Source organism: Pseudonaja textilis, chromosome Z, assembly GCF_049901715.1.
Source record: "Pseudonaja textilis isolate UNSWEBS1 chromosome Z, rPseTex1.2, whole genome shotgun sequence".
Taxonomy (NCBI): domain Eukaryota; kingdom Metazoa; phylum Chordata; class Lepidosauria; order Squamata; family Elapidae; genus Pseudonaja; species Pseudonaja textilis.
In genome coordinates, this window is record NC_142008.1 from 122,766,593 (window position 1) to 122,794,525 (window position 27,933).

The following is a 27,933-nucleotide window of genomic DNA, read 5'->3' on the forward strand; positions in this document are numbered from 1 at the left end:
GAGTTCCGCTTCCGTCTCGCGGCCGCTTCCGTGTTTGGGCGTGATGGAGTCGGTCCTGAGCGAAGTAGTGGCGTTGGAGGATCTAAAAGTGAGTGACACTTGCCTGGTCCTGAACCAGCGTGGCCGAGGGAGGTCTCCGAGTCCAGGATCAGTCTACCTTTGGTGGCTAAGATGGAAAACGAGGGGGTGGAAGGTTGGGTGTCCCCTTCCAGCCACTCCCTTCCTGGGAAAATTCTTTGGGTCCAGCAGGGCTGTTTATGTAACATATCATACACGGGCTAGCATTATATTATTAACATTTCTTCTAGATTAGTAATAAAACACAATAAAATATAAATGTTAAAAAGTTGTATTTTCAAAAGTCCCAGCAGGGCTATCCTTGCTCGTTTGGTCATTGGGCTCAAGTAGATGTCCTCATGGGCCTCTTAAATTAAGTATGTTTCTGCTTAACCATTTTATAAGGTTTCAAATGTGCTTAGTCCTTTATTTCTTTCCATGGAACTCTTTTTTCCCCGCTTCTTCTCTGGGGGCTTCTTTTTATTGTCCTTCCCTTTTGATTTACAGGTAGCCCTCGGCTTACAACAGTTCACTTACTGACCATTCAAAGTTACGCCAGCATGGCAAAAAGTGACCTGGCCATTTTTCATACTTAACAACCATTGCGGTGTCCCTGTGGTCAGGTGATCAAAATTCAGATTTTTGGCAGCTGGCTCAAACTTATTATAGTTGTGGTGTCCTGAGGCCATGTGGCCACGTTTCATGACCTTCTGGCAAGCAAAGTGAATGGAAAAGCTAGGTTCACTTAACAACTGTGTTAGTAATTTAATAGTGATTTACTTAACAACCATTTTAGGAAAGATCATAAAATTAAAAATTAAAAAATGCAAAATTATAAAATGCAAAATTCACTAAACTGTCTCACTGAGCAACAGAAATGGGATTAATTGTGGTCGTAAGTTGAGGACTACCTATATTTTCCCCTGTGTACCATTTCTGTTTTGTTGTGCAAGAAAGCGTGGGATATATTCTAAGTTGCTGCATGGGTGCCATAAGTGAGAAGAAATCCAATGTGAATTGAGAGGCTGGTCCTAAATCATTTACAACTTGTAGGATGGACAGAATAGACATACAGAGCTTTCCTAATCTTAAGAAATTTGTTTATTTTACTTATTTATTGGATTTTTAATCCCATCTTTATTTCTTTATAAGCAACTCAAGGCAGCAAACATACAAAATAAAGGTAGTCCTCAACTTACAGCAGTTCATTTAGTGACCATTCAAAGTTACAACGGCACTGAAAAAAGTGACTTATGGCTGTTTTTCACACTTACGGCCATTTTTCACAGTTACAACTTTTCCAGCATCCCAAGGGTCATGTGATCAAAATTCAGACACTTGGCAACTGGTTCATATTTATGATGGTTGCAGGGTCCTGGGGGGTCATGTGATCCACTTTTGTGACCTGAGAAGCAAAGTCAAAGGGGAAACCAGATTCCCTTAACAACTGTGTTACTAGCCTACCAAATTTAATGATTCACTTGACAACAGTGGCAAGAAAAGTTGTAAAATGGGGCAAAACTCACTTAGCAAGTGTTTCACTTAGCCACATAAATTTTGGGCTCAATTGTGATTGTAACTCAAGGACTACCTGTACTAGCAACCTCTTCAGCAAAAGTCAGTGCCTAGCATTTCCCTGATCAAACCTGCTTTTCCCCCTATATCCTGGAACTAGAAAAAGAAAAATGCATATTAAATGTGAGTGGAGATGGACAAGGGATTCTTTTATTGCTTGGTTCCAAATTCATATGCTGAGACTGAATTAGATCAGTGTCAGTAGCTGATCAATTTTCTGACAACTGATATGCTCACATTGTTAAAACTAAACACATCGCTCTGATGGTTGAGATTACACCACAGTGTATACAAACTAAGTGTGCATTAAGTATGGTGCAAAAATGATGTGCAAATTCTCCTGGCATTTGTATTTCAGTATGGTGCAATTGAAAAGAGATAACATGTTGCAGCACGAAGTGCCAAATATACATCAGAGCCATGCATGTTCGATTCCTTCAACCATCTCTGCTAGAAATTTATAAGCATATTTTCTTTTTATAGTTGCTTTTTTCTCAAGAAATTACCAACTGCTTAATTATACTAGGGAAACTTCTGCATGACTACCATGTTGTTTCTATCTGTTGCAAAGGATTTAGGGCCAAGCTGTCAATTTATGTCGATTTTTCCTCATTGACAGCACTGGTGCAACAAGTTAGAATATGTGCCTTATTGCAATGGTCCCCAATATTGCAACTTAGTGGCTTGGCTGGGGGAGGTGGGGGGTAGAAGGGAATCAGGTTGCACGAGTAGCGGGCCAGCCTGCACTCGTACGTAGCTCAACTTGCATAAGTTGAGCTGTGTGCACATGTGCACAAATGTCGGCCTACCGCTTATGTAAGTCAGGCTTGTACCAGGGTTACCATCTGGCTGTTTTTCCAGCCAATTTGAGAAATCTGGCCGTATAGAAATCTGTTTGGCCGTGAAAAAAATCATGTCTCCGGCCAAATATATTTGGGCGGAAATTTGGCTGTATGAAAGTTGCTTGGCCGTGAAATAGAAATTTTGGCCGAATACCGGTTTTCAATACAATATATTTGCATGAAAATGACTGTCAGATCGTCCTTGCCACACCCCCGGAGGAAAAAGTTTATAAACAAGGGCCTCTGCTAGGCGTTGGGCACGTGACTTGGAAAGAAGGGGCAGGCAAGAGCGGAGGGAGCGAGAAGAGGCTGTGACAGCGCCGGCCCCTGGACTCTGCCCCCCTTGGCTCAAAAGTGGACCAATCAGCGCTGCGAGGCTCCTCCGCCTGCGGCACATGACGTCCCCTCAATGGTCCTCCTCCTCCCCCTCCGGGGGAGCGCGCACAAGCTTGGTGCGCTTGCTTGCTTGCAGAGCGGGGTTTTTTTCTCACCCCGCCCACTCCTTGAACACTGAATGCGGAAGTGTTCTGGTTTGCTGCGGTGGGAGCCTGACAGCTGCTTTGCAGCAATGGAGCAATGGCGGGGGGGGCTGCTCCTCTCTTTTTTTCCCCTCTGGGGTGCTTCTTCCCCCCTCAAGCCTTATTTCTAAATCTGTAACAACAGTTAGAAAACAGTAAAAACAGTTAAAAAAACAAAACACAATATATCCTCATGTTATATTGCATAAAAAAATTTGGCTGGAAAATTTGGCCATGAGAGAAAATAATTTGGCTGAATTTGGCCGTATTTTGACTTGAGTTTGGCCGCAGAGCCAAGCTGCGATCTGGCAACCCTGATGTGTACACCAGCCCGCCAGTTGCGTGGCCCAGTTCCAAATATCCATGGCCTGATAGTGGGCTATGGTCCAGGCATTGGGGATCCCAGCCTCAGTGCATTGTGCATTGCTAGCACAAATTATATCATGCATCTCTTATTACTATTTCCCCCAAAATACGACCTACTCTCAAAGTAAGACCTAGTTTGATTTTTACACGTGAGCCCAATATAAGCCCTACCCCCCAAATAATCCCTAATTATTGTAAGATTTTTTAATTTAAAATATTTAAGCAGAACAGAGAAACACTGAGGCGCAGAAAAAACAACCCTGAATGCTAAATGTTAAAAACCTGAATGTTTAAACTTGTTAAAAAAAAAGTAGGAAGTGAGACAGTTCCACTAGAGGGCAGCCAATTATTTCGATGAAGTCTACTTTAGAAGTCTTCTTTTTACTATTTATAGTATGTGCATAACTATAGCTCAGTATATACAGTAGACAGAAATGTTTAGCTTTAGGTTATTTTTCAGATGAGTTTCTGCAGTTTCATTATTTCACTACAGTCTCAGAAATGTGACAGATGTTTGCAATCATTGTATCTGTGAACTCGGTAGTATGCTTCTTGGTGCCTTCCAAATGTTCTATATTTCATTTGCTCATAAGATTTATATCCCAGCTTTCCTCCATGGACTCAAGATGATTTACATATTTTTTGTTCCTCTAAATTTTCCCAACAACAACTCTGTGATATAGGTTGAGTGGGAGAAAGTAACAGTCACCCAATAAGTTCTCATGACAGAGTTTTCCTGAATTTGAACCTAAGTTGCCAGTGCCAGTCCAAAATCTTAACTACTGGCTCTTCAGTTGAGGCTATTTGGCTCTTCAGCTCCAGCTGTTTGGCAGATTGAGTCAGTTTTATCTAGTGATTAAAGATACCAGGCTAGAAACCAGGAGACTGTGAGTTTTAGTCCCACGTTAGGCATGAAAGCTGGCTGGGTGATTTTGGACCACCTTAGACATAACTTTGCACCAATCACCAGGATAATTATTTGTTTGTTTGTATGTATGTATGTATGTATGTTTGTTTATTTGTTTATTTATTTAATTTATATTGTCACCTATTTGCCCATGGCAACTCAAGGCGGCTTACAAAATATAAAACTACATTGAAAACAATAAACTAATAACAAGAATCAAATAAATTAATATAATAAAATCACCCATCCACCCCCCAAAGTGAGTTCTATTCCCACCTTGGCATGAAAGCTGCCTGGGTGGTTTTGGGCCAATCACCAAGAGAATGTCCCACCTTTGGCATGAACCTGGTTGGGTGACTTTGGGCTAATCACCAGGCGAATGTGAGTTCTAGTCCTGTTTTAGGCATGAAATCCAGCGGGGTGACTTTGGGCCAATCACACACACTCAGCCCAACACACCTCACAGCATAGTTGTGAGGAAAACAGAAGGAAGAAATATTATCTATGTTTTCCACCTTGAGTTAAAGTAATAAAGGCAGGATTTAAAAAAAAATCCTAATACATTATTGTGGCAACTGTCCAGAACACCTGCAGGTTATTAATTGCTTGCTCCTGAATTTGGTTTCGGCTCTGGGATTACATTTATATCACATATTTATGGTGAATTTGCTCAGCATAACTATATTAACTGATTTGTAGGCTGCTTAGATTGCTGTGCAAGATTCAACTTGGTGTTCAGGTACGTCTGGACTGGGAAGTTGAAAAACAACCTAAGAAGAAGCCATGGAAAATCAAGAAAACCACAAGGATGTGTACATAAAGTTCATGCATGAAGAGCTGAACTCAATTTAAAAGAGAATCTCCTTTTTATGAGAAGGTCTAGGTTTACCGTTGTTGCTTTTGGACTACAACTACAACATTGTGTAGTCCCAGAGGTATCTGACTGCCAATTTTTTGATACAAAGTCCTAGGGGCTTCATTCTGTCCAAGAGGCATTGTCCTGTTTTAAGGTTTATTTTGGCTTCCTTTAGCGTTTCCAGACCTTGAAGTGACGGTGTTGCAATGAAAATATATTTAAACAGGTTCCCATTTCCATTAATAAAAAAAAAACATGAATGAAATGGATGCTTTAGGGTAAAGGAGATTTTGAGTAGGTATTTTTAGCCAATTTCAAGCAGGCCGGGGAGACGTCACACCATCCCAGTAATCTCTCCATGAAAGATCACTATGTTCTCCTCAACCCAGTCAGAGCTGTGCCTGAGGGCTTTTAAAACTCACTTCCGAGGCCTTCCTTGAAAGGAATGTAGCTGACTATTTCTTCCCACAGTTGAGGTCAAAAGGACCTTTGTGCATGAAGACTAGGGTTAAAAAAAATTCCCCTGGATTCTTCTTTATGGCGGCAGCTATCATTTGCTTGAATGTGCAGTTGTGGGCCTGACCTCCTCAGACAGACAAACAACCCCCCCTCCCCCACTGTTTTATGAATGGCAGCAAAGACACACACAAACACACACACACACACTCTGTGGTGCCTGGGTGTGCATGTCTTTGTCTCTACAGTTCTCTCAGGGTGGATTTGATTTAAGTCATGATTTAAATCACAATTTAAATAGCTAGTAAAAAGGCTTGATTTAAATCAACTCAATTTAAATCCTAATTTTTAAAGAGCAACTGTCATCTCTGACCTGTGGTTGACTCACTGACAATCCCAGTATTGCAGAATATACAGCCTGGTGCTACATAACTAAGCTCTATTTCATGCTGAATGAACTAAATTATTAATGTATCTTAAATAGAAACTATCTTTAGATGGATTTTTATTCCAAAAGCATTTTATTAAAATAAATGGGAGAAAAATAAAAAAAATCTGAGAAATTTTTTAAAAAATCAATTTTTTTTGGATTGTTTTTAAAATCAATTTTTATCTACCCTGAGTTCTCCCATAATCCTTCATAAGAGATCCAATTGGATCATTTCCCTCCACTCCGACAGTCTGTTGGGTCTTTGGCTAGCCACTGAGTGCAGTGAAACAGCCTTGGGAATCATTGTGTTACCTGATTTTCAAACATGAACATGTGCTGTTTAATTGAAAATATTTGCAGCCCAGCCTTCATTTTAGAAAGATAATTAAGTCCCAGCTCTCCTTTACCACAAGGAATGGTTTCCTTCACCTACAGATGGTCCTTGGCTTACAACCATTCGTTTAGTGACAGTTTGAAGGTGCAACAATGCTGGAAAAAAATCAACTTACGACCATTTTTCACAGTTACGACCATTGCAGCATCCCCATGGTCATGTGATCAAAATTCAGATGCTTGGCAACTGGTTCATATTTATGACGGTTCCAGTGTCTTGTGATCCCCTTTTGTGACCTTCTGACAAGCAAAGTCAATGGGGGAAGCCAGGTGCATTTAACTGCCACGTTACTAACTTAACAATGGCAGTGGTTCACTTAACGGTTGCAAGAAAGGTCATAAAACCGTAACAAAGGTTGCAAGAAAGTTCATAGAAATGCGGGGGGACAACTCGCTTTACAGCGGTCTTGCTTAGAAACAGCAATTTTGGGCTCAGTTGTGTTCGTAAGTCGAGGACCACCTGTGCTTAAGATGGAGCGGAGGAGGAATGTAGGTTTGCAAAACATGGACTTCTCCCCCTCAATTAGAGAAGGTGGACCAAGTTGTTTGGGAGAATGGTGCCCACACAATGCTTGTTACATTTAGCCTTTGCAGATAGTCTTCGACTTACAATAGTTCACTTAGTGACCATTCCAAGTTACAACGCCACTGAAAAAAGTGACTTATAATCGTTTTTCACACTTACGATCGTTGCCATATCCACATAGTCATGTGATTGAAAATCGGATGCTAAGCAGCAGACTCACATTTACGACAGGGTCATGTGTTCACTTTTTTGTGACCTGGCAAGCAAAGTCAAGGGGAAAGCCGGATTCACTTAACAACCATGTGACTAACTTGACAATTGCAGTGATTTAGGGCACAGAAAGGTTGTAAAATGGAGGGAAAATTCACTTAACAAGTGTTTCACTGAGCAACAAAAATTTTCGGCTCCATGGTGGTCGTAAGTTAAGGACTACCTGATGTGATTTCTCTTTCTTTCCCCCTCATTTTATTTGCATGAAGGCCCCATTTGGTACCTTATGTGAGCCAAAAAATGAATCTAAAGATGCTATCAGCTTTTTTCTATTGGTAGGTTGTTCGTTTAGTGACTTTCCAAAGCTACAACGGCACTGAAAAAAAGGGACTTAAGTCTGTTTTCCTCATAACCCTTGCCCCATCCCCATGGTCACATGACCAACATTGAACTGCTTGGCATTTATGACGGTTGCAGTGTCTTTGGGGGGGGGGAACCTGATTCATATAACAATCCTGTTGCTAACTGCAATGATTCACTTAGCAACTAGGGCAAGAAAGTTGGGGCAAAATTCACTTAACCACCATCCCACTTTGCAACGGGAATTTTTGGGCTCCGTTGTAGTCGTAAGTCGAAGACTACCTGCCTTATCTTGGGGTTCCTGGGCTCTGAACCACCAGTGAGAATGACACAGCAGGCTAAATTGCACAGCAGTGAGAATGGCATAGCATGCTAAAACAGGGAGGTGAGAAATTGTAATTAATTGAAAGACTCTCCAAAGCTATTTGCTGGCTTGAAGAATTGGCCTCTCTTACAGAGAGAAGGACCACTTATATATCTTTTTTTTCTGTTCATTTTGATTATCTCATTTATGGTTTGGGGAAGGCAAAATAATGATCACAAAATAAAGAAAATTGCAGCTTTTTTCTTCCCCAGTAGAGGGCACAAAGACTTTCCTGTATAGGCTCCATATATAGATAAAAAACAAGGCAAACTTCAAGAGGTGAATGGGCCATTTTTAAATTTTTTTACAGGTAGTTCTTTTTTTTTTAAACAAGTTTTATTGATTTTACAAACAAACAAACAAGACAAAACATCATTAAACATTAAAACATAAAACCTCTTTCCATTGTAGATCCTTACAAGGCAGGTAACATATTGCTTTATATCACATACTTATAATTTATCCCATTTCCATATAAACATGTAAATTCCCTTTACCAAATTCCACATTGTTTCTCTTTAATCATTATGCAATCATATTTCCTTTCTGATTTATCTGCTATCCAGTCATCAACTTTATATTTCCCTCTGGCTTGTTTATAATTATTCTCATCTAGTCTTCTTCCGAGATTTTATTATTTAACTTTTAATTAAACACACACACATAAAACACAGACATAAAAACATAAAACTTTCTTCTAGAAAGTAACTTGGCCCCAGATTACCTCTTTTTGTATGGACTCAGTTGTATTCACGCTTTTCTTATATACCATTACCCATCTTATTTACCATTCTATATCTATTATATAACTCCTCTCCACTTTTGCCTCATCTTAATTCTGTTTTATATATTTAATCTTGCTTTTTTTTAAAAAAAAATATTTTTATATCTTTTGTCCATTTCTCCATTTACATCTGTCTCATTTCCAGTTTAAAAAGAATAGTTTCCCCTGGAATCACTAATCGGAGTATGATGCCTTTCTATCATTCCCCTAAGTTAAAATTTAAAATAACACCTAAATCCCAATCAGATTCTGCTTAGTACATTCTACTATTTCAAAAACCAATACTACAATAATAAATCCATAACAATCAACACATCAATCCATTAAACTCTATATTCAAACTAATATTTTAAACATTCCCTTTAGTATTTTATTAAAACTTATTATCATTCATTATTAAACCTTTTAAAGTTATACCTTGATATTTTAGCCTTTTATTAGATCTTAAAAGTTCTGGTTATCTACTTATAATACAAATACCACTATTACAATACTCATGTGTACTTTGCAGAATCCCCCCTTTTTAAAAAAAAAAACCCATATATTACCCATTATCCCTGAAAAAAATTCTTTATCTCCATCTTGTCTTATATCTTTGAAACTTTTTCCCCCTTTTCCCTTTCCTTCTTAGCCCGCCTAAACTTTTACCCCCCTCCTCTCAAAACCTCTGTCTTCTTAATTTCCCCTTTCTGCATTCCTCTTTCCTTTTGCTTTCTAGCATTCTGTTGTTTTTGCATCTTCTTTTTCTCTTTCATAAATATTTTTATTTCTTAAGTCCTTCCTTTTCGCTCCTCTCTTTCTCCTTTCTTTCTTAGTCACGCCGTTTAGTTCATTAAAAATGGCTTCTTCTTCCTCAATTTCTTCAAGCTGTTGTTTAATTTGCTGACACATAGCAAGCGCCATATCTAGGAAACAAAGGGCTTCTCCCATAACATCTTTGCCTTCTTTCTTTGTTTTTAGATATTGTTTTTAGTTCATCAAGAGATAGAGCCATTTTAAAGTTTCTTCTTCTCTTTCTGTATCCTCTTCTTAAACCAATCAGTTATTTCAAGGCTTAAAACAGTTCCCAAACGTCCCAAAGTCCCACAGTCATCAGACAGTCCAGGCAGAGTAAAAGCTTCTTCTTTTTACAGTTTCTCTTCTAGGGTGAAGTCAAATTAGGGAAAGAAAGTTCTCTTTATCTTCAAGGCATCTCCTCCAGCAAAGTCTTAGAGTAAAAATTGATTTTCTCAAGCCTCTCCTTTCCCACGTATAACAAAGGAGTTTAGGTTTTACCTTCTACCAAAAGGCTGGTTTCCCTTTTCCATTTGTTAATTCCATAAGGAGGAGAGTAACTTCCCCTGTTCGTCACTTTTCTTCGCAGCTAAAAACATCAATCGGGAACAATAGCTTCCAAGTCATTACTTTCCCAGGTGATAAATATATCCTTAAGGTCCCAGTTCGACCAAGAAAAAACTTTCTTTAAAAAAAAAAAGAAAACTCCTTCTCCCTCCTGCGCATTCTTTATTATCCAATTGCCGGCTTCTTTATGGTGGCCATAAAAGACCACCGCTGGAACCGTCTTGAGAAAAGGGGGTTATTGCCGGCTGGGGGGGGTGTTGCGATGCTCCTCACCCCCGTCCGGATCCCCCCTCTCTTCAGCTGCCCCAAAGGGCAGCCTTAGCCTCCAAATCCATCAGGATCGGAGGCACCAAGGCGGCTAGCACAGCAGGAATCGCAGAGAAGGCGAATCCCTGCTGTTAGCAAAGCCGACAACCGGAAGTCTCAATTTTTTTACAGGTAGTTCTTGACCACAGTTGAGCCCAAAATTGGAATCTCTATGTGAAACATTTGTTAAGTAAGTTTTGCCTCATTTTATGAACTTTCTTGCCACAGTTGTTAAGTGAATCACTGCCGTTAAGTTAATCATATGGTCGTTAAGTGAATCTGGCTTCCCCGTTGACTTTGCTTATCAGGAGACCTCAAAAGATGACCATGTGATGCTCCCAACCGTAATAAATATGAATCACTTGGCAAGCATCTGAATTTTGATCACATGACCTTGGGGATGCTGCCACAGTTATAAGTGGAAAAACAGTCCTACGTCACTTTTTTCAGTGCTGTCATAACTTTGAATGATCACTAAACAAATGGTTATAAGTTGAGGACTGCCTGTATACAATATATAAAATAATTTTTCCAATGGGTTTATTTTTCCTGTAGGTTTGTTACCCTTCATTTTGGTAAATGACTTAATTCTCATCCAGCTGGAAAACACAAATCGAACAGAAAATTAGTTCTATATGGCTGTTCAGCACTTTAAATGGTCACTAAATACATTGTTGTAGTCTACTTCGCAAGGTTCTAGTAGCGCAGATTTTCCCAGGATGGTTTTTCCAGAAGTTTCTTCTAGCCTGGCCAGCACTGAATTTGATGGGTTTACTTAGAAATCACAGAGTGGTGCGGTGGCCTAGAGCGGAGCTCTCACCTCATAATCAGGAAGCTGTGAGTTTGATCCTAGCTGGGGGCAGTTATTTCTCTCTTTGGGTACAATGAGAATGTATCTGCTGAACAAAACTCCGCATTAGTGACAGGAAGAGCATCTGGCCACTAAACACTCAGCTCCATTCAATTACCTAGAAAGAAGATAATGACTTACAGATCACAGCTAGAAGGGATTGTGTTGCAGAAGGCTCTCGTATAAAGCAAGGAGAGAGACCTGCTGTGATAAGGACAGTGGACAAATTATTATGTAAGCAATGTAAGGAAACTTCCTATGCCTGTGTAGAATAGATGGTTTGGGGGGCAATGATGGCTACCGGCAATTGTAGTTTGCGGGTGGACTTCCTTACCATCCATTAAGCCTTTCTCTTTTCTGTTCTCTCCAGAGATTCGAGAAGAAGTTCAATTCTGAGCAAAGCTCAGGCAATGTCTCCAAAGGAACACAGTTTGAGTATGCTTGGTGCCTGATCCGCAGCAAATACAATGAGGACATCAAAAAGGGCATTGTCCTTTTGGAAGGTGAGCTTTAGACCAGCTGCAAAGTGGCTCCCCTGATCTGCCTTACAAAACTCTTTCTTAAGAATAAATCACCGTATATTCTTTCATAATCTGAATAATGTTTTTCACCTGTTAGGCCTTATGGATACAGCAAAAGATTGAAAGGCAGTTATGGGGGGGAAAATGATCTATTCTCCAGTATAGACATTCTCACTAATCTTTCACATATGACACACTCCATTGCAGTGGTAGGGAGCTTAAAAGCTTTTGCCACTCTAACTGAAGCGACCATGTTAATTTTGGAACTACATACAGGTGAGTTCAATCCTAGGTAGAGACAGATATTTCTCTCTCTCGGCACAATGAGAATATATCTGTTTGAAACAAACCTCCGAATTGATGACAGGAAGGGCATCCGGCCAGTAAACACTCAGCTCTATCCAGTTGCCCAGACTCCACCCTGCAAGGAGTTATGGGGTCATTAAAAGAAGATGATATAGGTGGTCCTCAATTACGACAGTTTGTTTAGTGACCGTCCAAAGTTAGAACATCACTGAAAAAAGTGGCTTATGGCCATTTTTCACACATACGACCATTGCAGTATCCCCATGGCCAGGTGATTTACATTTGGATGCTTGACAGCTGACTTACATTTATGACAGTTGCCATGTATCATGTGACTCCCCTTTTGTGACCTTCTGGCAAGCAAACTTGACAGGAAAACCAGATTCACTCAACAACCGTGTCACTGATTTAAGAACCGCACTCATTCACTTAACAAATGGGGCGACAAAGGTTGTAAAAGGGGGCAAGATGCACTGAACAAATTTCTCACTTAACAATGTAAATTTTCACCCTCCCAGAGGCCTGAGAGAAGCCTCCGAACTCTGGGGAAGGTAAAAAATGCGGAAGATCTGGAAATCTGGAAACAGGCCTGTTTCTGGCTTCCGGAAGGCCCCTGGAACCCAGGAAGGCTGTTTTCGCCCTGCCAGAGGCCCAAGGGAAGCCCCCGGACTCTGGGGAAGGTGAAAAATGGCCCTCCCGGAAGTTCTGATGGCCACGCCCACCCTCACCACATCCACCCAAACCAGGCAGAGAACTTGTTGGGACTTTTGAATCCCACCCCTGTCAACGTTCCCTAAACTTTGCTGAAGATATTACTTGTACTGGTAATAAAATGTTAAGAAACCAATCCACAAGCTTGGGGAATGAACCTTCACCCTCAAAATTGAGACTCTTAAGGTCAATCACTTCTTCTAAAGTCCACACTATTCAAACAGTAAATATGGTGAGGCTCATAAAGTTAAAAGCCAAATGTCGGTCATCCTCAACACAATAGAAACTAATCCATAAGCTTGGAGAACAAACCTTCACCCGAGATGCAGATAGTCACCACTATTGCAAAGTCTCAATTTTGATATCTAGGAAACAGAAATTTAAGGTTCGCAGAGTCAGCTGTTAAGCCAGCCTTTTTTTTTTTTTTTGGCTAGTTCTTTCACAACTTTTGGGAAAGCATTTTAAATACTGAGTTGTGCTTCTTAATTCATTCTTCCATGTTTGGAAGGAAAACACACCTTTTCATTTATTTATATATCTTGCCAAAGTATTGTCCTAACAGCAGTAGCTGGATTCAGGTGGATGAGAGTTCCCCAACCTTTTCGGCTTTGCAGACTGGGGGAGGAGGAGAGTGGATGGGTCTGCACAAACAGCAAGCATGTGCGCCCATCCCTTGCACAAATGGAGCATCAGGTGCGTAGAGTTGGGGACCCCTGAACGAAAGGCACTTATAATTTAGCAGCCAACCAAGGTAATGCAGTAGAACCCTTTCAGTGTTCCTTCCCCCAGCAGAACAATGGTCTTGAACCAGGAGACTCAATTTAAGTTATGCCTGTGTGCATCTTATATTCCTCAAGGATTCAGCTTTGCTGTTGGAAAAAACAGGGAAGGCAAAGATTCCTCTTTCTTCATATTATGTTTCATTTCATCATATACAGCAGGTGTGTCAAACTCTATTTCATTGAGGCTGCATCAGGGTTGTGTTTGACTTGGTGAGGGGGGCGAGATGGGCGTGGTCAGGGCAGGCATGGCCAGCTTGACATCACTTATGTCGGGGGTGTCTGTGGTGGCCCAAGTACTCTACCAGTGAAACGGGCTCCCATTTTTGGCTGCCATGGCCTCCTGCAACCTTCTGCCAGCAAAATCTCCATTTTCAATGGGGACCGTGGTAGCAGAAAACTGAGATCGGGAACCAGTTTTTGCTGGCAGAAGCACTGCCGGATGGTCCTTCACTGTTTCCGGGGTGGCCCCGTGGGCCACATCTAAGTACCCCATGGGCCGAACCTGGCCCCCCAGGTCTTTAGTTTGACACCCCTGATATACAGGTAGGTAGTTTTTGACTTACAACAGTTCATTTAGGGGCCGTTCAAAGTCACAATGGCACTGAAAAAAGTGACTTATAACCCTTTTGAAAAACACTTTTAACAACTCTTGCAGCATCTAGTTGGTAACGTGATCAAAATTTGGATCCTTTGGCAACTGGTTCATATTTATGATGGTTGCAGCTGGTCCCGCTGCCAAGGTCATAAGTGTGAAAAATGGTCATAAGTCACTTTTTTTCAGTGCCATTGTAACTTTGAACGGTCAACAAACGAACTGCTGTAAGTCAAGAACCGCCTGTATTAGAAACTCATCTGCAGCCATTTTTCTTCCCTTTGCCTTTGATTGATTGATTTGTTTTCTTAGAACTGTTGCCCAAAGGGAACAAAGAAGACCAGAGAGATTACGTGTTTTACCTCGCGGTAGCCAATTACCGCCTGAAGGTGAGCTTGTGGATAGTTCCTTCTTTGTTTCCCTTGCTTGCCTCTATTTCTGGATTTGCTGGTGTTTTGTTTCTGGGTCTGGCTGTGCCTGAACTTCAGTCGGCTGACATTGGACTGAAATCAAGGCAATTTAGGACTCTCAAGCCAAAAGAAATCACATTCCCTTAAAAGAGGAATTCCCGATTTTGAGCACTTCGAGGGACACAAGAAAGATGCCTGGCTGACGAAGAAGCTTCTCGAAACATTTTTAAAGTTAAAAAAAAACCCACAAGGAAGTCTAGTTGCCTTTTTGGGGGTGGGGGGTGGGGGAGCAGATTTTGGAAGAGCAGTGGCCATAGCATTTAGTTTTATAAACCGCTTCCCAGTAGTTTACAGTTCTCTCTAAGCCAAGGATGTCAAACTCAATTTCATTGAGGCCGCATCAGGGCTGTGATTGATCTTGAGTGGGGTGGATGGGTGTGGCCAACTGGGTGGGCATGGCCTGCTTGACGCCACTCCCCAAACTGCTGGCATGTTTCCTCTTCCCATTGGGTAGACCGGGCTGAAGCTATGCTGGCCTGATCTTTCCTCTTCCCATTGGGTAGACCGGGCTGAAGCCATGCTGGCCTGATCTTTCCTCTTCCCATTGGGTAGACCGGGCTGAAGCCATGCTGGCCTGATTTTTCCTCTTCGCATTGGGTATCCAGCCTACAGGCCTTGAGTTTGACACCCCTGCTCTAAGCGGTTTACAGAGTCAACATATTGCCCCCAGCAATCTGGGTCATCATCGGAAGGATGCAAAACTGAGACAAACTTGAGCCGGTCAGGATCGATCTCTTGGCAGTGGGCACAGTTAACCTGCAATATTGCATTTCTAATCATTTGGCCACTTCAACTTCAATGATGCTTGGCTGACCACATCCTTACTTCTCTTTTCAAATCCTCTCTATGATTTGGTCTCCCTCAAACTCTCTATGTTGACCGAGGGGTGGGTGGGTTATTAGATTGGGATTAGCTGGCATATAGTTTGTTCTTCTTCACTTCCCATCTTTTTTATCCCGGTTAGATAAGGTAAAAGGTAATCCAAGTCCGGAAACAGATTCTGTTAAGTTTATTGGAACCCCCCCTTTTTTAATTGATACAAGCTAATTGTCTCAGACAACCCTAGTTCCCTTGATCAAGAAACAGATGGGCACCGTGCCTTAAAGTCAGACAAGACAGGGAAATCTTTTCCTTTTTAAAATAACAGGTAGTCCTTCACTTACAACATTTAGTGACCATTCTAAGTTACAATGGCACCAGGAAAAAAAGCGAGTTACAACTTTTTCACAGTTACAACCTTTGTAATGTTCCCATGATCATATGATCAAAATTCAGATGCTTGGCCAACTGGTTCATGCTTATGACCGTTGATGTGTCCCAAGGACCTTTTGACAAGCAAAGTCAATGAGTAAAACAAGATTCACTTAACAACCACATAAATCACTTAGCAAGTGCAGTGATTCACTTAGCAACAGTGGCAAGAAAGGTCATAAAATGGAACAGAACTCACTTAGCAATTGCCACACTTAGCAACAGAAACGTTGGGGTTCACTGGCAGTGGTAAGTCGCGGACCATCTGTAACAGGATCTCGAAAGCCGGATGGCACTGCCACTCCCTCTTTCTTATGCCAACGAGAGTTAAAATGGGGGCAGTTTAAGCGTCTTTGTGATATTCTCTTCCTGTCCTGGGATTACATTCTGTTTTGGGAACTGCCGCCAGGTGCTTTTTCCAAGAGTCATTTTTGTCATTTTAAACAACCCCAAATGGACTGGTTGATCCAGGCTACGATTGATTTGTCTTTTACCTTTAGCCAAATGCCTTGAGGGAAAAGCCAATATAGATTCTGAATTGAGTGACTGACCTGGGAACTGTTTGCATTTGGAAAGGTTCTGGTGAGGTAGAAAAAGAAAAGTTCCACTAATCTTTCCTCAGTGCACTTGAGTTTTTTTTTTAACCTTAACATCGAAACAGACCTCTAATTAGGCATGTTTAAAACTATTCTCTTACCTTCAACACTTTTCTTTCTTCTGGAATTTTGAAAATAGGTTTTCACCATTTCCTGGTCTTGTGGAGCACCTATTGTTTTGTCTGGTCTTCTGGAATGTGGAAGGTGCTGGGATTGTGAAAGAGGAACTCGAGAGATGTAACTCCCCCCCAACCTTTGCTGTGTTTGGGGTTGACTCGTTAACTTGGCCTTGCTTTATCTCTTGACAAGTAATCTTGGGCTTCATAAACTTCATGGAAAGCAGGGTGTTGGCCATCCTTATCTGTCTTGGTTGATCCTCTTATCTGGGCTTTTTATGGACTGCCACAGTGCTGTGATCATAACTCTTCGATCCTTGGGTGTGTTGTCAAGGCAGCAGGGCAGATAAGAAGCATGTCTGGGTCGGAGGGAGGGAGGGAATTTGTGCAAAGCACAGCTGGGTGACCAGTGCATTCCTTAATCATGTTTTGCTCAAGAGGAAATCCCACTTGAGCCAGGTGTAGGATACGCGATGCAGCCTTAAGAGCAGGAATGGAAGGAGACGGTTGATGGAAGGAAATCCAGGCTTGTTTTGATGCTTCTGTGCGGTGCAAGAGATAAGCTGTCAAGATTGCAGGGTGAGGTGAATTGAATTGAACCCTCTCCAGCTCAAAAACATTATGGGATGGTCTGGAAGTTGTTGTCTCTCTGTTGAACCTCCCTCCAGTGAGCAAGTGATGGCCCTCTCTAAAACATGGATGCCAGACTTCAACATGTTCTTTGTCTGAAGCAGAAAGGAAGCCTGGAAAAACATGGTCTCTCCCTCATATATTGGGGTTATTCAACGTTCCCCAGCTATTAACATTTGGAGAACCTCACGTTGAGGAGTGTTTTTTTCTGGTGGAACTGGCTTATCAGGGAAACCTGGTCTACCCAATTATGGGCCGGAGCATACTGCTTCTGTTTTTGCCTTTCAGCCCCAATCCAGGAGCCTTTGTAAGCAGTCGCTTTTGCCACGAACTATTTTTGTGTTGAATCTACGTTTACTGTCAAAAGAAATAAAGGGAGACTAAAAGGTAAAGCTTCCCCTCGCACACATACGTGCTAGTCATTTCCAGCTCCAGGGGATGGTGCTCATCTCTGTTACAAGGCCGAAGAGCTAGCGCTGTCCGAAGATGGCTCCGTGGTCATGTGGCTGGCATGACTAAACGCCAAAGGCACATGGAATACTGTTACCTTCCCACCAAAGTGGTCCCTATTTTTCTACTTGCATTTTTACGTGCTTTCAAACTGCTGACAAGTAATGGGAACTCACTACATTATGCGGCACTAGGGATTCGAGCCGCCAAACTGTCGACCTTTCTGCTCGACAAGCTCAACATCTTAGCCACTGAGCCACTGTATTCCTCTAAAGGGAGACTAGTATAGATCTATTTCAAACTACTTAGATTTCATCAGCTAGCCATTCCCTTCTGGGATTTGGACCCAGGCTACCTGCATATATTAGATAGATGCATTATTCTCTAAGCCACAGGCTCTCCTCGCTTGGTCGGCTATACCAGAGAGAGAGATTAAGTGTTACAAAGCTCATGTTGAGAAGAGTGTCTGCTAAGGTATCCCATGCCTTCCTTGAAGTCTTCCTAGGCCCAATTCTGGGTAGTTCAGGATTTTGTTCCAGCAGTGGCACATTGGACCAATGTCATCTTATTTGTTCCCACAACAACAATGGTTGTAAGACCTTGCACAACCATTCGTTATGAGAAATTTCCTGACAGAACAAGAATCAGAGGAACGACTTGCATCCAGAAGTTCTGGATGCTCCAACACTGGAAGATTTTAAGAAGATATTTGGGCAGCCACTTGTCTGAAATGGTATTGGACCATGATGGCGAACCTATGGCACTTGTGTCAGAGGTAGCATGCAGAGCTATTTGTGTCAGCAAGCGAGCCGCAGGCAAACTTACCACACTGCACATGTGTGCACCCCCCCAGCTGAGGCCCTTTTTGGCCTCCCAGAGGCTTGAAGAAAGCCTCTGCAGGCTTTGCAGGACAAATAATAGGTTTTGTTACTTCCTGTATTTCCAGAAATACCAGAAGTGATGAAATGGGCCTATTTTTGGCCTGCAAAGTCTGCAGAGGCTTTCCTCAAGCCTCTGGGAGGCTGAAAAAGGCCTCAAACCAGCCGAGAAACGCAGTACAGATAAGGTGGGGAGCGTGCATTGCCTTCTGGGTTCTGGCATGCGACTGCGCACACGCAGGCGCATGCACAATTTTTGGCACAAGAGCCCAAAAAGGTTAGTCACCGCTCGTATAGGGTTTCCTGCCTGAGCAGGGGATTGGACTAGAAGACCTCTAAGGTCCCTTCCAATTCTGTTAATTCTGTTTTGCTACCATTTAAATGGCACTGGAAAAAGTGCTTACAATTTTTTTTCACATGTCCCATAGTCCCATGACCAAAATTTGGATGCTTGGCAACTGGCATATAATTTTGATGGTTGCAGTGTTCCAAGGTCACCTGATCCCCTTTTGCGACCTTCTGACAAGCAAAATCAATGGAGAAGTCACTGAACAATCCTGTTAGTAACTTAAGAACTGCAGTGATTCACTTAACAACTGTGGCAAGAAAGCTCGTAAAATGGGGCAAAACTGACCTGACAACTATCTTGCTTAGAGATGGAAATTTTGGGCTCAGTCATAAGCTGAGAACTACCTGTATTTGATTCTTAGGTATCCGGCCCCCGAACATGGAGAATTACGTTGTGTTTAATAATCAGCTATGGGTTCTTTCTGTAGCACTGGAGAACTCCCTTGGAATGTTTCCATAGCCATTACATAGGTGAAGTTGATTTTTGTCCTTTTCATCCTCATACCTGTCTACTTACGGGGACCACCACTGCCCTATTGTTTCTACCTGTAAAAGTAGGTGAGAATGGCCTTGAGTGATGGGGCAAAGAAATGCTGCCTAGGAAACAGTCAGGTAAGAGAGGGCAGAGCTCACAGGCGTATAATGGATGGAGAAAGACTAAGAAGAAATCCACCCTCATTTCATGGGCTGTTAAGGAGAGGGCAGACAAAATGGACTTTTAGACTTTCTATTGATGTAAACAAGGTAGTCCTCAACTTACGATCACAATTTTTCTGTTGCTAAATGAGACATTTATTAAGTGTGTTTTGCCCCATTTTACAAAGGCATGTGACTCTGGGATGAAGCAATCATTGTAAATACATGCCAGTTGCCAAGCTCCCGAATTTTGATCGTGTGTCCAGGTGGATATTGTGATAGTGCTGCAAAATGTGCATATATAAGTTGCTTTTTTTTTTCCAGCACCTTCGTAACTTTGAACTGTTAACAAATGGCTGTGCAGTAGAATCTCTGGTCACGACCATAATTCATTCCGTAATTTTGGTCGCAAGTCGATTTGGTCATGACCTGAACCTAATTTGGAAATTTGGCACTTACAAAAAAAATGGCGCAGAAGGGAAAATTGGCCGAGGGGAAAAAAAGATTTGGGGTGAATTTTTTGGTCGGAACCTAATTTGGTTGTATATATATAAATTTTTTATTTTTATTTTTATATTTATTTTTTTATATATATATAAAGTATATATGTTTTCTTAAGTTTTCGGGTACTTACATGTATGGCATTCAGCTTTGTTCAGGTATTTTCCCGTCATTGTAGTTGTGCTTTTAAAGTTGTATAGCGTTTCGGCAGAATCTCATCTGCCATCATCAGGCTTCTGTATTGTGTTCATAATATATACAGAAGCCTGATGATGGCAGATGAGCTTCTGCCAAACGATGCTACAACTTTAAAAGCACAACTACAATGACGTGAAAGTACCAACAAAGCTGAATGCCATACAAAGTATATATATATATATTTCCTGAAGTATTTTCCTTTCCTGACCATAACTAAGAATTCACAAGCTTCCAGTCCCAAAGCTTTTTATAGATGGTCCTCCACTACCACAGTTCATTTAGTGACCGTCTGAAGTTACAACGGGACTGAAAAAAGTGACAGGACCAGTTTTCATTCTTAAGACCTTTGGGGCATGCACATGATCAAAGTTTAGATGCTTTGCAACTGACTCGTATTTATGACGGTTGCCATGTTCTGGGGGTCACGTGATCGGCTTTTGTAACCTTCCGACAAGCGAAGTCAGTGGGGAAGCTTGCTTCACTTAACAGCCGTGTTATTAACTTAACAACTGTGGTGATTCACTTAATAACTGTGGCAAGAAAGGTCATAAAAATGGGGCAAAACTTGCAAATGTCTCACTTAGCAACCGAGATGTTTGGGCTCAATTGCGGTCGTAAATCGAGGACTACCTCTGCCCACCTCCTATTGTTGTGAGAAGTTGAGAAGATCCATCAGTTTTTGCCTTTCTTTCCTACGGTGCTGCTCTTTCTTTCTCCACGACAGGAATATGAAAAGGCTCTGAAATGCATCCGAGGCCTATTGAAGACTGAGCCAAACAACACGCAAGCCTTGGAGATGGAAAAACTGATCAAGAAAGCCATGCAGAAAGGTTAGCGGGGCAGAGGTGGGGTAGAGAAGGCTGGCCCTTTTTAGCTCAGATCGACTGTACTGGATCCCAAAGTCCAAAGAACGGCAGCTAATATGATCTTTCCCAGTCTGGGGTTATCCTTTTCAACCTCTGGGTTATCCTGGTTTGTAAAGAATTGAGTTATAAACACCACTTCACAGTTGCAAGACCAAAACGTGAACTAACCTAACCCTAGCTATGAAGTAAAAGTGCCCAGACACATAAAACCTTGGCTTTTAATAAGCGTGACAAACCTGGATTACTAAAAAGTGTTATTTCTATCATGACTCATTGGAGAAGAGCCTAATGCTGGCGACGATTGAGGGCAAAAGAAGAAAGGGACAGCAGAGAATGAGGTGGCTGGATGGAGTCACTGAAGCAGTCGGCGTGAGATTAAATGGACTCCGGAGGATGGTAGAGGACAGGAAGGTCTGGAGGAACGTTGTTCAGGGGATAGTGATGGGTTGGATATGACTTTGCAACTAACAACAACAACATTTCTATCCAGAGAACAATGAAAGTGGGAGGTGGTACTCTCTCAGCAAATTGGTTTTATACAGACACACATACGTACCTATGTATGTGAAATCATGTCCGACCCATCACGACCCCATGGACAACATTCCTCCAGGCCTTCCTGTCCTCTACCATCCCCTGTAGATCACAGATGCATACATACATACACTCAGCCTTCTGCTCCATTGCTGCTGTGAGCAAGCAGAAGAAGTAGGTCGGTGGCCATATGGACTCCTGCTTCATGTGGCTGGTAGTGCTGTGCCGCAAGGCAGGTGTCAAAGCATGGATGGTCTGGATTATGGGGGCCCTGAGATAAACCAGTGTGGGACAGGTGGGACAGCTCCATCCCCACCTCACCTTGCGACCACAGCGCCACAAACACAAGATGGAAATGGCAACAAACTAGCTGTGCAGGCTCTTAGCTAGGGCTTATTTTGGGAGTAGGTGGGCTTATATTAGGGGCACATGTAAAAGCCATGCTAGGGTTTATTTTCAGGATCGGTCTTATTTTTAGGGAAACAGGTTACATACATACACATATGATCGTTCAAAATTACAGCAGCATTGAAAAAAAGAGACCTGTGACTGTTTTTCACACTTAACAACGCAACAGTTATGACATGATCAAAATTCAGATGCTTAGCAACCTGCATGTATTTACAATGCTCCTGAGTCATGCAATCAGCTTTCGCAAGCTCCTGACAAGCAAAGTGAGTGGGAAAGCTGGATTAACAACCATGTTAATAAGTGAATGGCTGCAGTGATTTGCTTAACAACTGTGGCAAGAAAGATTGTAAAATAGAGAGAAGCGATCTAGAAAAAAGGAGAAATTTCCTGACAGTTAAAACAATTGGAATAAGTTGGAATAAGTTAAAACAGTGGAATAAGTTGCCTCTAGAAGTTGTGGGTGCTGGACGTTTTGAAGAAAAGATTGGACAGCCATTTTGTCTGAAATGCTATAGAGTCTCCTGCTTGAGCTGGTGGGGTTGTACTAGAAGACCTCCAAGGTCCCTTCCAACACTTATTCTGTAAAATGGGGCAAAACTCAATTGTTTCAGTTAGCAACAGAAATTTTGGCTTAACTGCAGTCATAAGTCAAGGACTTCCTGCAGATGCATGCATACATACATACACATTCCACAGCAGTTAATGTTTGAAGATTGCTCAGCAATTGTGGTGACCCTGGCTAGGGTTGATTACGACTGTGGCTATTACTCCTTCGGGTGGGAGAGGAGTGGGTTGCCATGGCAATGGGTTGGTCCAGCCCCCTCTCCCGATGCAGCAGTCCAAAGTCCCTTTAGCGTCTTTAACTGACCCTCGAGGATGACTGCCCCCCCTCCTTTGTTCTCTCCACAGATGGCTTGGTTGGCATGGCGATCGTTGGCGGCATGGCATTGGGAGCGGCCAGTCTGGCGGGCCTGATCGGCTTGGCCATTGCCAAATCCAAATCCTAAGGCCGATAGGGTAGGCCTCCCTTCTCTTCCTCTGGCGGAGCAAGCCGGCCTGGGCATCTGGAAGACCTAACCCTCCAGAGAAGCGAGCAGAGGGATGATTCAAAACCCTTTTGTTTTCTTCAAATGTCACTAACCTGACTGTAATTCCTGGATTTCGGTCCTCATTTCTCCCCCACCTCCCCCACTGATCAGCTGCTATGTTCATGAGGGCAAAGAGCGATAATAATGCAGAAATTGCCCAGAGAATGAGGGTGTCCTGGGACTATAATCCCAATTTTCCTCTTGCGTTAATCCAAGCTGAGGTTCTTCTGATATCTCTCCTTCCACTGGTACAAGACGTACTAAGTCCTTCTCTCTCTCTGCCTTTCGATTCTCCCAAAAATTTGGGAAGAATCGTCTGGTGAAGTACGGGAGCCAAACGCTAACTCACTTTGGTGTCCCTTCTGGAGATAACCAGGATGTCTTTCTGCCTTTCAGATGAAGCTTTGGCCAAGTGCTGGGGATAAGGTGGCGTTGATGGGGATATTTATTTCCTTCACTCAGGCAGAATATTTCCTTCACTCACAAACTGATTTTCCCCTCTGCTTCTGAACTTACTCTTTAACCATATCAGTGTGTGTAGTCAGGATGAATCCATTGTCAACACTAGATTTTTTTTTAAATTTCTTTGTTTAACTTAGCTGGGTAGGCTCCTGAGTTCTTTCAATTTCTTTTAAAAAAAGTCATTTTTGTGAAGGTGAAGAGGTTGGGTAGCCTCAGCAAGAGGCCTACCTGTGTTGGCCTCTGATAATGGACCTCGAAACGTGTAGATTTGGTGGTGTATGAGCAGTCCACTTCAAGCCACACCATCTCTTGTTGAACTACAATACCCAAAACTCCTCACTCTTGACCATGTTACCTAGACCTGCTTAGATCTGGAAGTCACAAGTTAGCTAGTTTGAGTAAGACATCGGTCTACATTTGTGGTAGAAAACCATGGTCCCTTCATAACTTGTGGACTTCAACTCCCAGAATTCCTGAGCCAGAATGGCTAGCTTAGGAATTCCAGAAGTTGAAGTCCACAAGTCCTAAAAAGGCTGTATATTGTATATACAGGCACAGATATGAGGCCATAGGTATTGATATGCTATCATGAGTGTTGGATGCTTCACACCATTGGAAAATATTGTCCTGTTCCTGTTCCCCCCCAAATTTGGTATTTGTATTGTTTTCTAGCATCCGGGTGGCATGAAGGACGAATAAAATTCATTGAGAGAATGATGTCCTTGGTTTCATCAACTCTTGATTTCTGCCTTTCAGGAAGGATGAAGGAAGGGCAAGCCAGAAATCACGTCACACACTGCAAAAACTTTGCGTACTGTGCTTGCCTCGGAGATCAGGATGCAAATGCGTAGCTGTGTTTGCACAGCAGCTTCATTCCTGAGCCCATTATCGTATTGGCATCCTTTTGGCAAGCCACCGATGGACCGTGATCCCTTGCCAAACTAAAATTAACCTGGTTTTCTTTCTTTCTTTCTTTCTTTCTTTCTTTCTTTCTTTCTTTCTTTCTTTCTTTCTTTCTTTCTTTCTTTCTTTCTTTCTTTCTTTCTTTCTTTCTTTCTTTCTTTCTGTTACATGTCTTGGGTTCTCCCTCTGAAGCTCTCAGATAATATTTCTGTAACCCTGGGCATTTGCCAAGGTCTGCCAGGATAATAACCACCTTTTGGCTCACCTTGTACTCTGATGCATTGGCAGTGGAAAATGGCTTAATTGCTTTGAAGGAACCCATGCCAAGTGTAACAACATAACCTAAAGCTGATCTTCGAAAAGGTGCAGATGGCCTGTTTCGCAAGCCTTTAGGCTTGGGGGGTGGGTGGGGGGGTCAGTTCATGCCTGTAAACAGACCTCCTAGAACATTCCAGAAATTTTCAAGGTAGCTTTTGGACTAAGCATGTTCCTTGCCCGGTTTATAGAATGACTCAAGCAAATAAAGTGATTCTGTTCCTTTCTGTTAGTTTGTTCTATCTGGCATTTATTTTTTTCCCCCTAGATTTTAAACATAGAGCGCAATAGTTTTGCTCTCTGGTGGCTAGCAGCAAAGGTGAAGAACTTTCTTCCTAAATCAAAAGGTGTGAAATACTTGTAGTTCACATTAAATTCAAGATTCTCCCTTTGAAACTACTACTTCCATATGGGATTCGGCCTGGTACAATGGCTAGTGCCTCACTGAGAGGTGGAAAGGAGTAAGCTTGAATTTATAGAAAGCTTACCTTTGTTTTTTTTTTCAAAAGGTGTCTTTTGTGGCACCACTTTTATGGTTTCTTCAGAAGACTTGGCAAAGATTGGCTCTTCCTCCAGGCACTGGGGCCAGGATGTTAATGTCACGCTACCATGGGTGGGTGGGACCAAGATTTTTATCGGGGCCTCAAATTTTCTTTGAAATGATTTCATTTTTGGCCACTACCCACTTTCCATTGGGTCAGATTCTGTAAGTGGTCATAGGGAAAGAAAGAAAGAAGGAAAATAGAACAGAAAGGAAGGAAGGAAGAAAAAGAAAAGGAAGAAAGGAAGGAAAGAAAGAAAAAGATAAAAGGAAAAAAAGGAAAAAGGAAGGAAAAAAGAAAAAGGTGATACAAGTGAAGGAAAAAGAAAGGAAGGAAAGAAAGAAAAAAAAAGAAAGGAAAAAAAGGGAGGAGCATGCTTTGGGAAAATAACTTAATGCTATATGGCAAAACATGCATTGTGTCTTAACTTAGCATGCAAAATTGTACTGTTTGTAGAGGACTTATAATCCTACATATTTATTTACCCTGGACAGTTTACCTAAAAAGAGCTTTCTAATCTAGATGTCTACTTAGAAATAAGCCCTATTGTTTAAAGCCAGCTTTTGTTGAGCCCAAATGGGTTAGTTTGCTTTTGGCCTTAATGCCCCGTGTGCCAATCCAACTGTGACAGTTTAGAAACATTCATTCTTGCTGTGAAAGATGCTTTTGTTGACTTACTCAACAAACCACCACTGAGCACAAGCACTGGAATCTAGTCCATGGCTATGCCCAGGCCAAACAAACAAAAAACAGGGTTTGAGATGTTACATAGTTGCTAAGTTGTAGTTGTAGTTTTAAGATGTTTTTGACGACTCGGCCTATCGCAGCGCATATAGCTTGATAAGTGAACCTAGGCATGATCTTAAGTGAGCTAGGGCAAGTATATATAAAAGTGTGGCACTTAATTTTGTACATATAAAAAAGGATGCTGGAACTGGGGAAAATTACTTTTTAGTGCCCTCTGGAATCTGGGTAGCTATTCACCACTGTTATGTTTCTGTTTCATGAAATTTTAACCTTTTTTCACTTGCTGTAGAGTCCTGCACCTTTGTATAAAGGTTATTATTTTTCTTGATGCCTTGTCTACCTTCTCTTGTTCTTTTTGCTTTTCCCACCCACCTTTTTTTATATAGTTTTCCTGGAAACGTAGGGGGAGGGGGGGAGAAATTTCTCAGTTCACCCAGGTTGACTTTTGGTGTTGCCTGATCTGTGTGTTACGCATCCAGATGTGAGTCACCTCCCTTCAACTTCCCCAATGAGTTCTTGTTTCATTCAGTGATAAGTTTTGGCCAATTCTGTGTTTTGTTTTATTTTTATTTATTTTCCTGGGACAAAGCACTGCTTACTTTCAAAAGGAAACAGCAGTTGAATTGGTAAAAGCATTCTGTGACATCTTTATGAAAACAATAATTTCTAGGAAGTAAAAAAATAAAAATAATTAGGGTTTATTTACCCCCACCCCTAGTTTATGGTTTCTCAGTTTTGCAAGATACAGAATTTTGATCTTTCGTGTTCAGCTGTGAGTCTGAGACAAGACTTGGCTAGGCCCCAGTGAAATTCATGGGAATTAAATTGCTCATGTTTGTGATGTGCACATTCTCCAGGATGTGTCTTTAATAGCAATATTTCAGAAGAGTAGGTAGCAGGTATGTGGATATAATGCTCAAGTTATTCACGGTATTTCATCCTTCCTCAAACTAGACACTCCAAAGAGGCTGTGTGTTAACATTAAAAAAAATATATTTTCTCTGACTACTTTTTATATCCTCCAATTTGAGAAGAATGGTAATTGCTAGAAATACTGTGTTTCCACGAAAATACAACCTACCCCAAAAGTAAGTCCTAGCTTGATTTTCACATGTGCGCCCAATATAAGCCCTACCCCCCCAAAAAATAAGCCCTAATTATCCATGCACCACTCCAGAGTGCATGAGTAAAAATTAAACTAGGGTGGGGATAGCGGGGTGGAACCTACTACTTACCTTCGGACAGGTACAGCCATGTCTCGCACCTCCTGACACCTGCCTTGCTGGCCCATTTCTTCTGGAGCTGGCAAGGCTTTTCTGAAGGCCTCTGTAACCAATAAACAACTCCAGATTGATCTGGAGCTCTGTTATCAGCTGCAGAGTCCTTCAGGAAAGCCTTGCTGGCTGCAGAAGAAGTTCCTGAAGGCCTCTGAAAGCGAAATGGAGGCTGGGGACGAGGCGTGCAAGTGAGATGAGTCAGTGGATGACATCCTCCCCCACCCCCCAAAAATAAGGCCTGTACCTTTTTGTGGCAAAAAAAATATATAAGATGGGGTCTCATTTTCAGGGAAACATGGGTGGTTGTATCTTGTTTGAAACATTACACGCTCACCTAGCTTAAGTCCTTTAAATGATGCTCCACATTTTCTAAAAAATTTTCTTTCTGCATCTGGAATTGTGACTTCTGATCTTCGCTTGCTCCTTCCAGCTAGTTACCCTGGTTGACACTAAACAGATATTTTCTCTTCACTTAGTTTATTTTTATATCCAGACAGACTTGGAGATATTGGAATAAAAGAACGTTTTGTTCATCTAATGGCAAATCTAATTAACATGTAAAGTCTTGTCTTGTCTTTTCATAAATCTGTCTTTCTTTTCTGGGTCAGAAATCAGCAATTTGTTGGATTCTCCATTGTTCAAAAAAAATGCTACAAAAAGA

General features: G+C 41.8%; 1 protein-coding gene and 1 long non-coding RNA gene across 2 annotated transcripts in view; one reads left to right on the forward strand and one right to left on the reverse strand.

Moving 5' to 3' along the window:
• Positions 1 to 20: 20 nt before the first annotated feature.
• Positions 21 to 24,938, forward strand: FIS1 (fission, mitochondrial 1). Its single transcript, XM_087915910.1, has 5 exons — positions 21 to 88; positions 11,512 to 11,644; positions 14,366 to 14,442; positions 20,852 to 20,957; positions 22,848 to 24,938. Exons 1-5 carry the CDS (start codon positions 44 to 46, stop codon positions 22,943 to 22,945), a joined length of 459 nt encoding a protein of 152 aa, XP_087772036.1. The 5' UTR covers positions 21 to 43; the 3' UTR covers positions 22,946 to 24,938.
• LOC148124356 (uncharacterized) overlaps positions 23,663 to 27,933 on the reverse strand; it is a 34,222-nt gene continuing 29,951 nt past the window's right edge. Inside the window, exon 4 of the long non-coding RNA XR_015740015.1 lies at positions 23,663 to 27,922. This is a non-coding gene — a long non-coding RNA (uncharacterized LOC148124356). The remainder of the gene's footprint in view (positions 27,923 to 27,933) is intronic.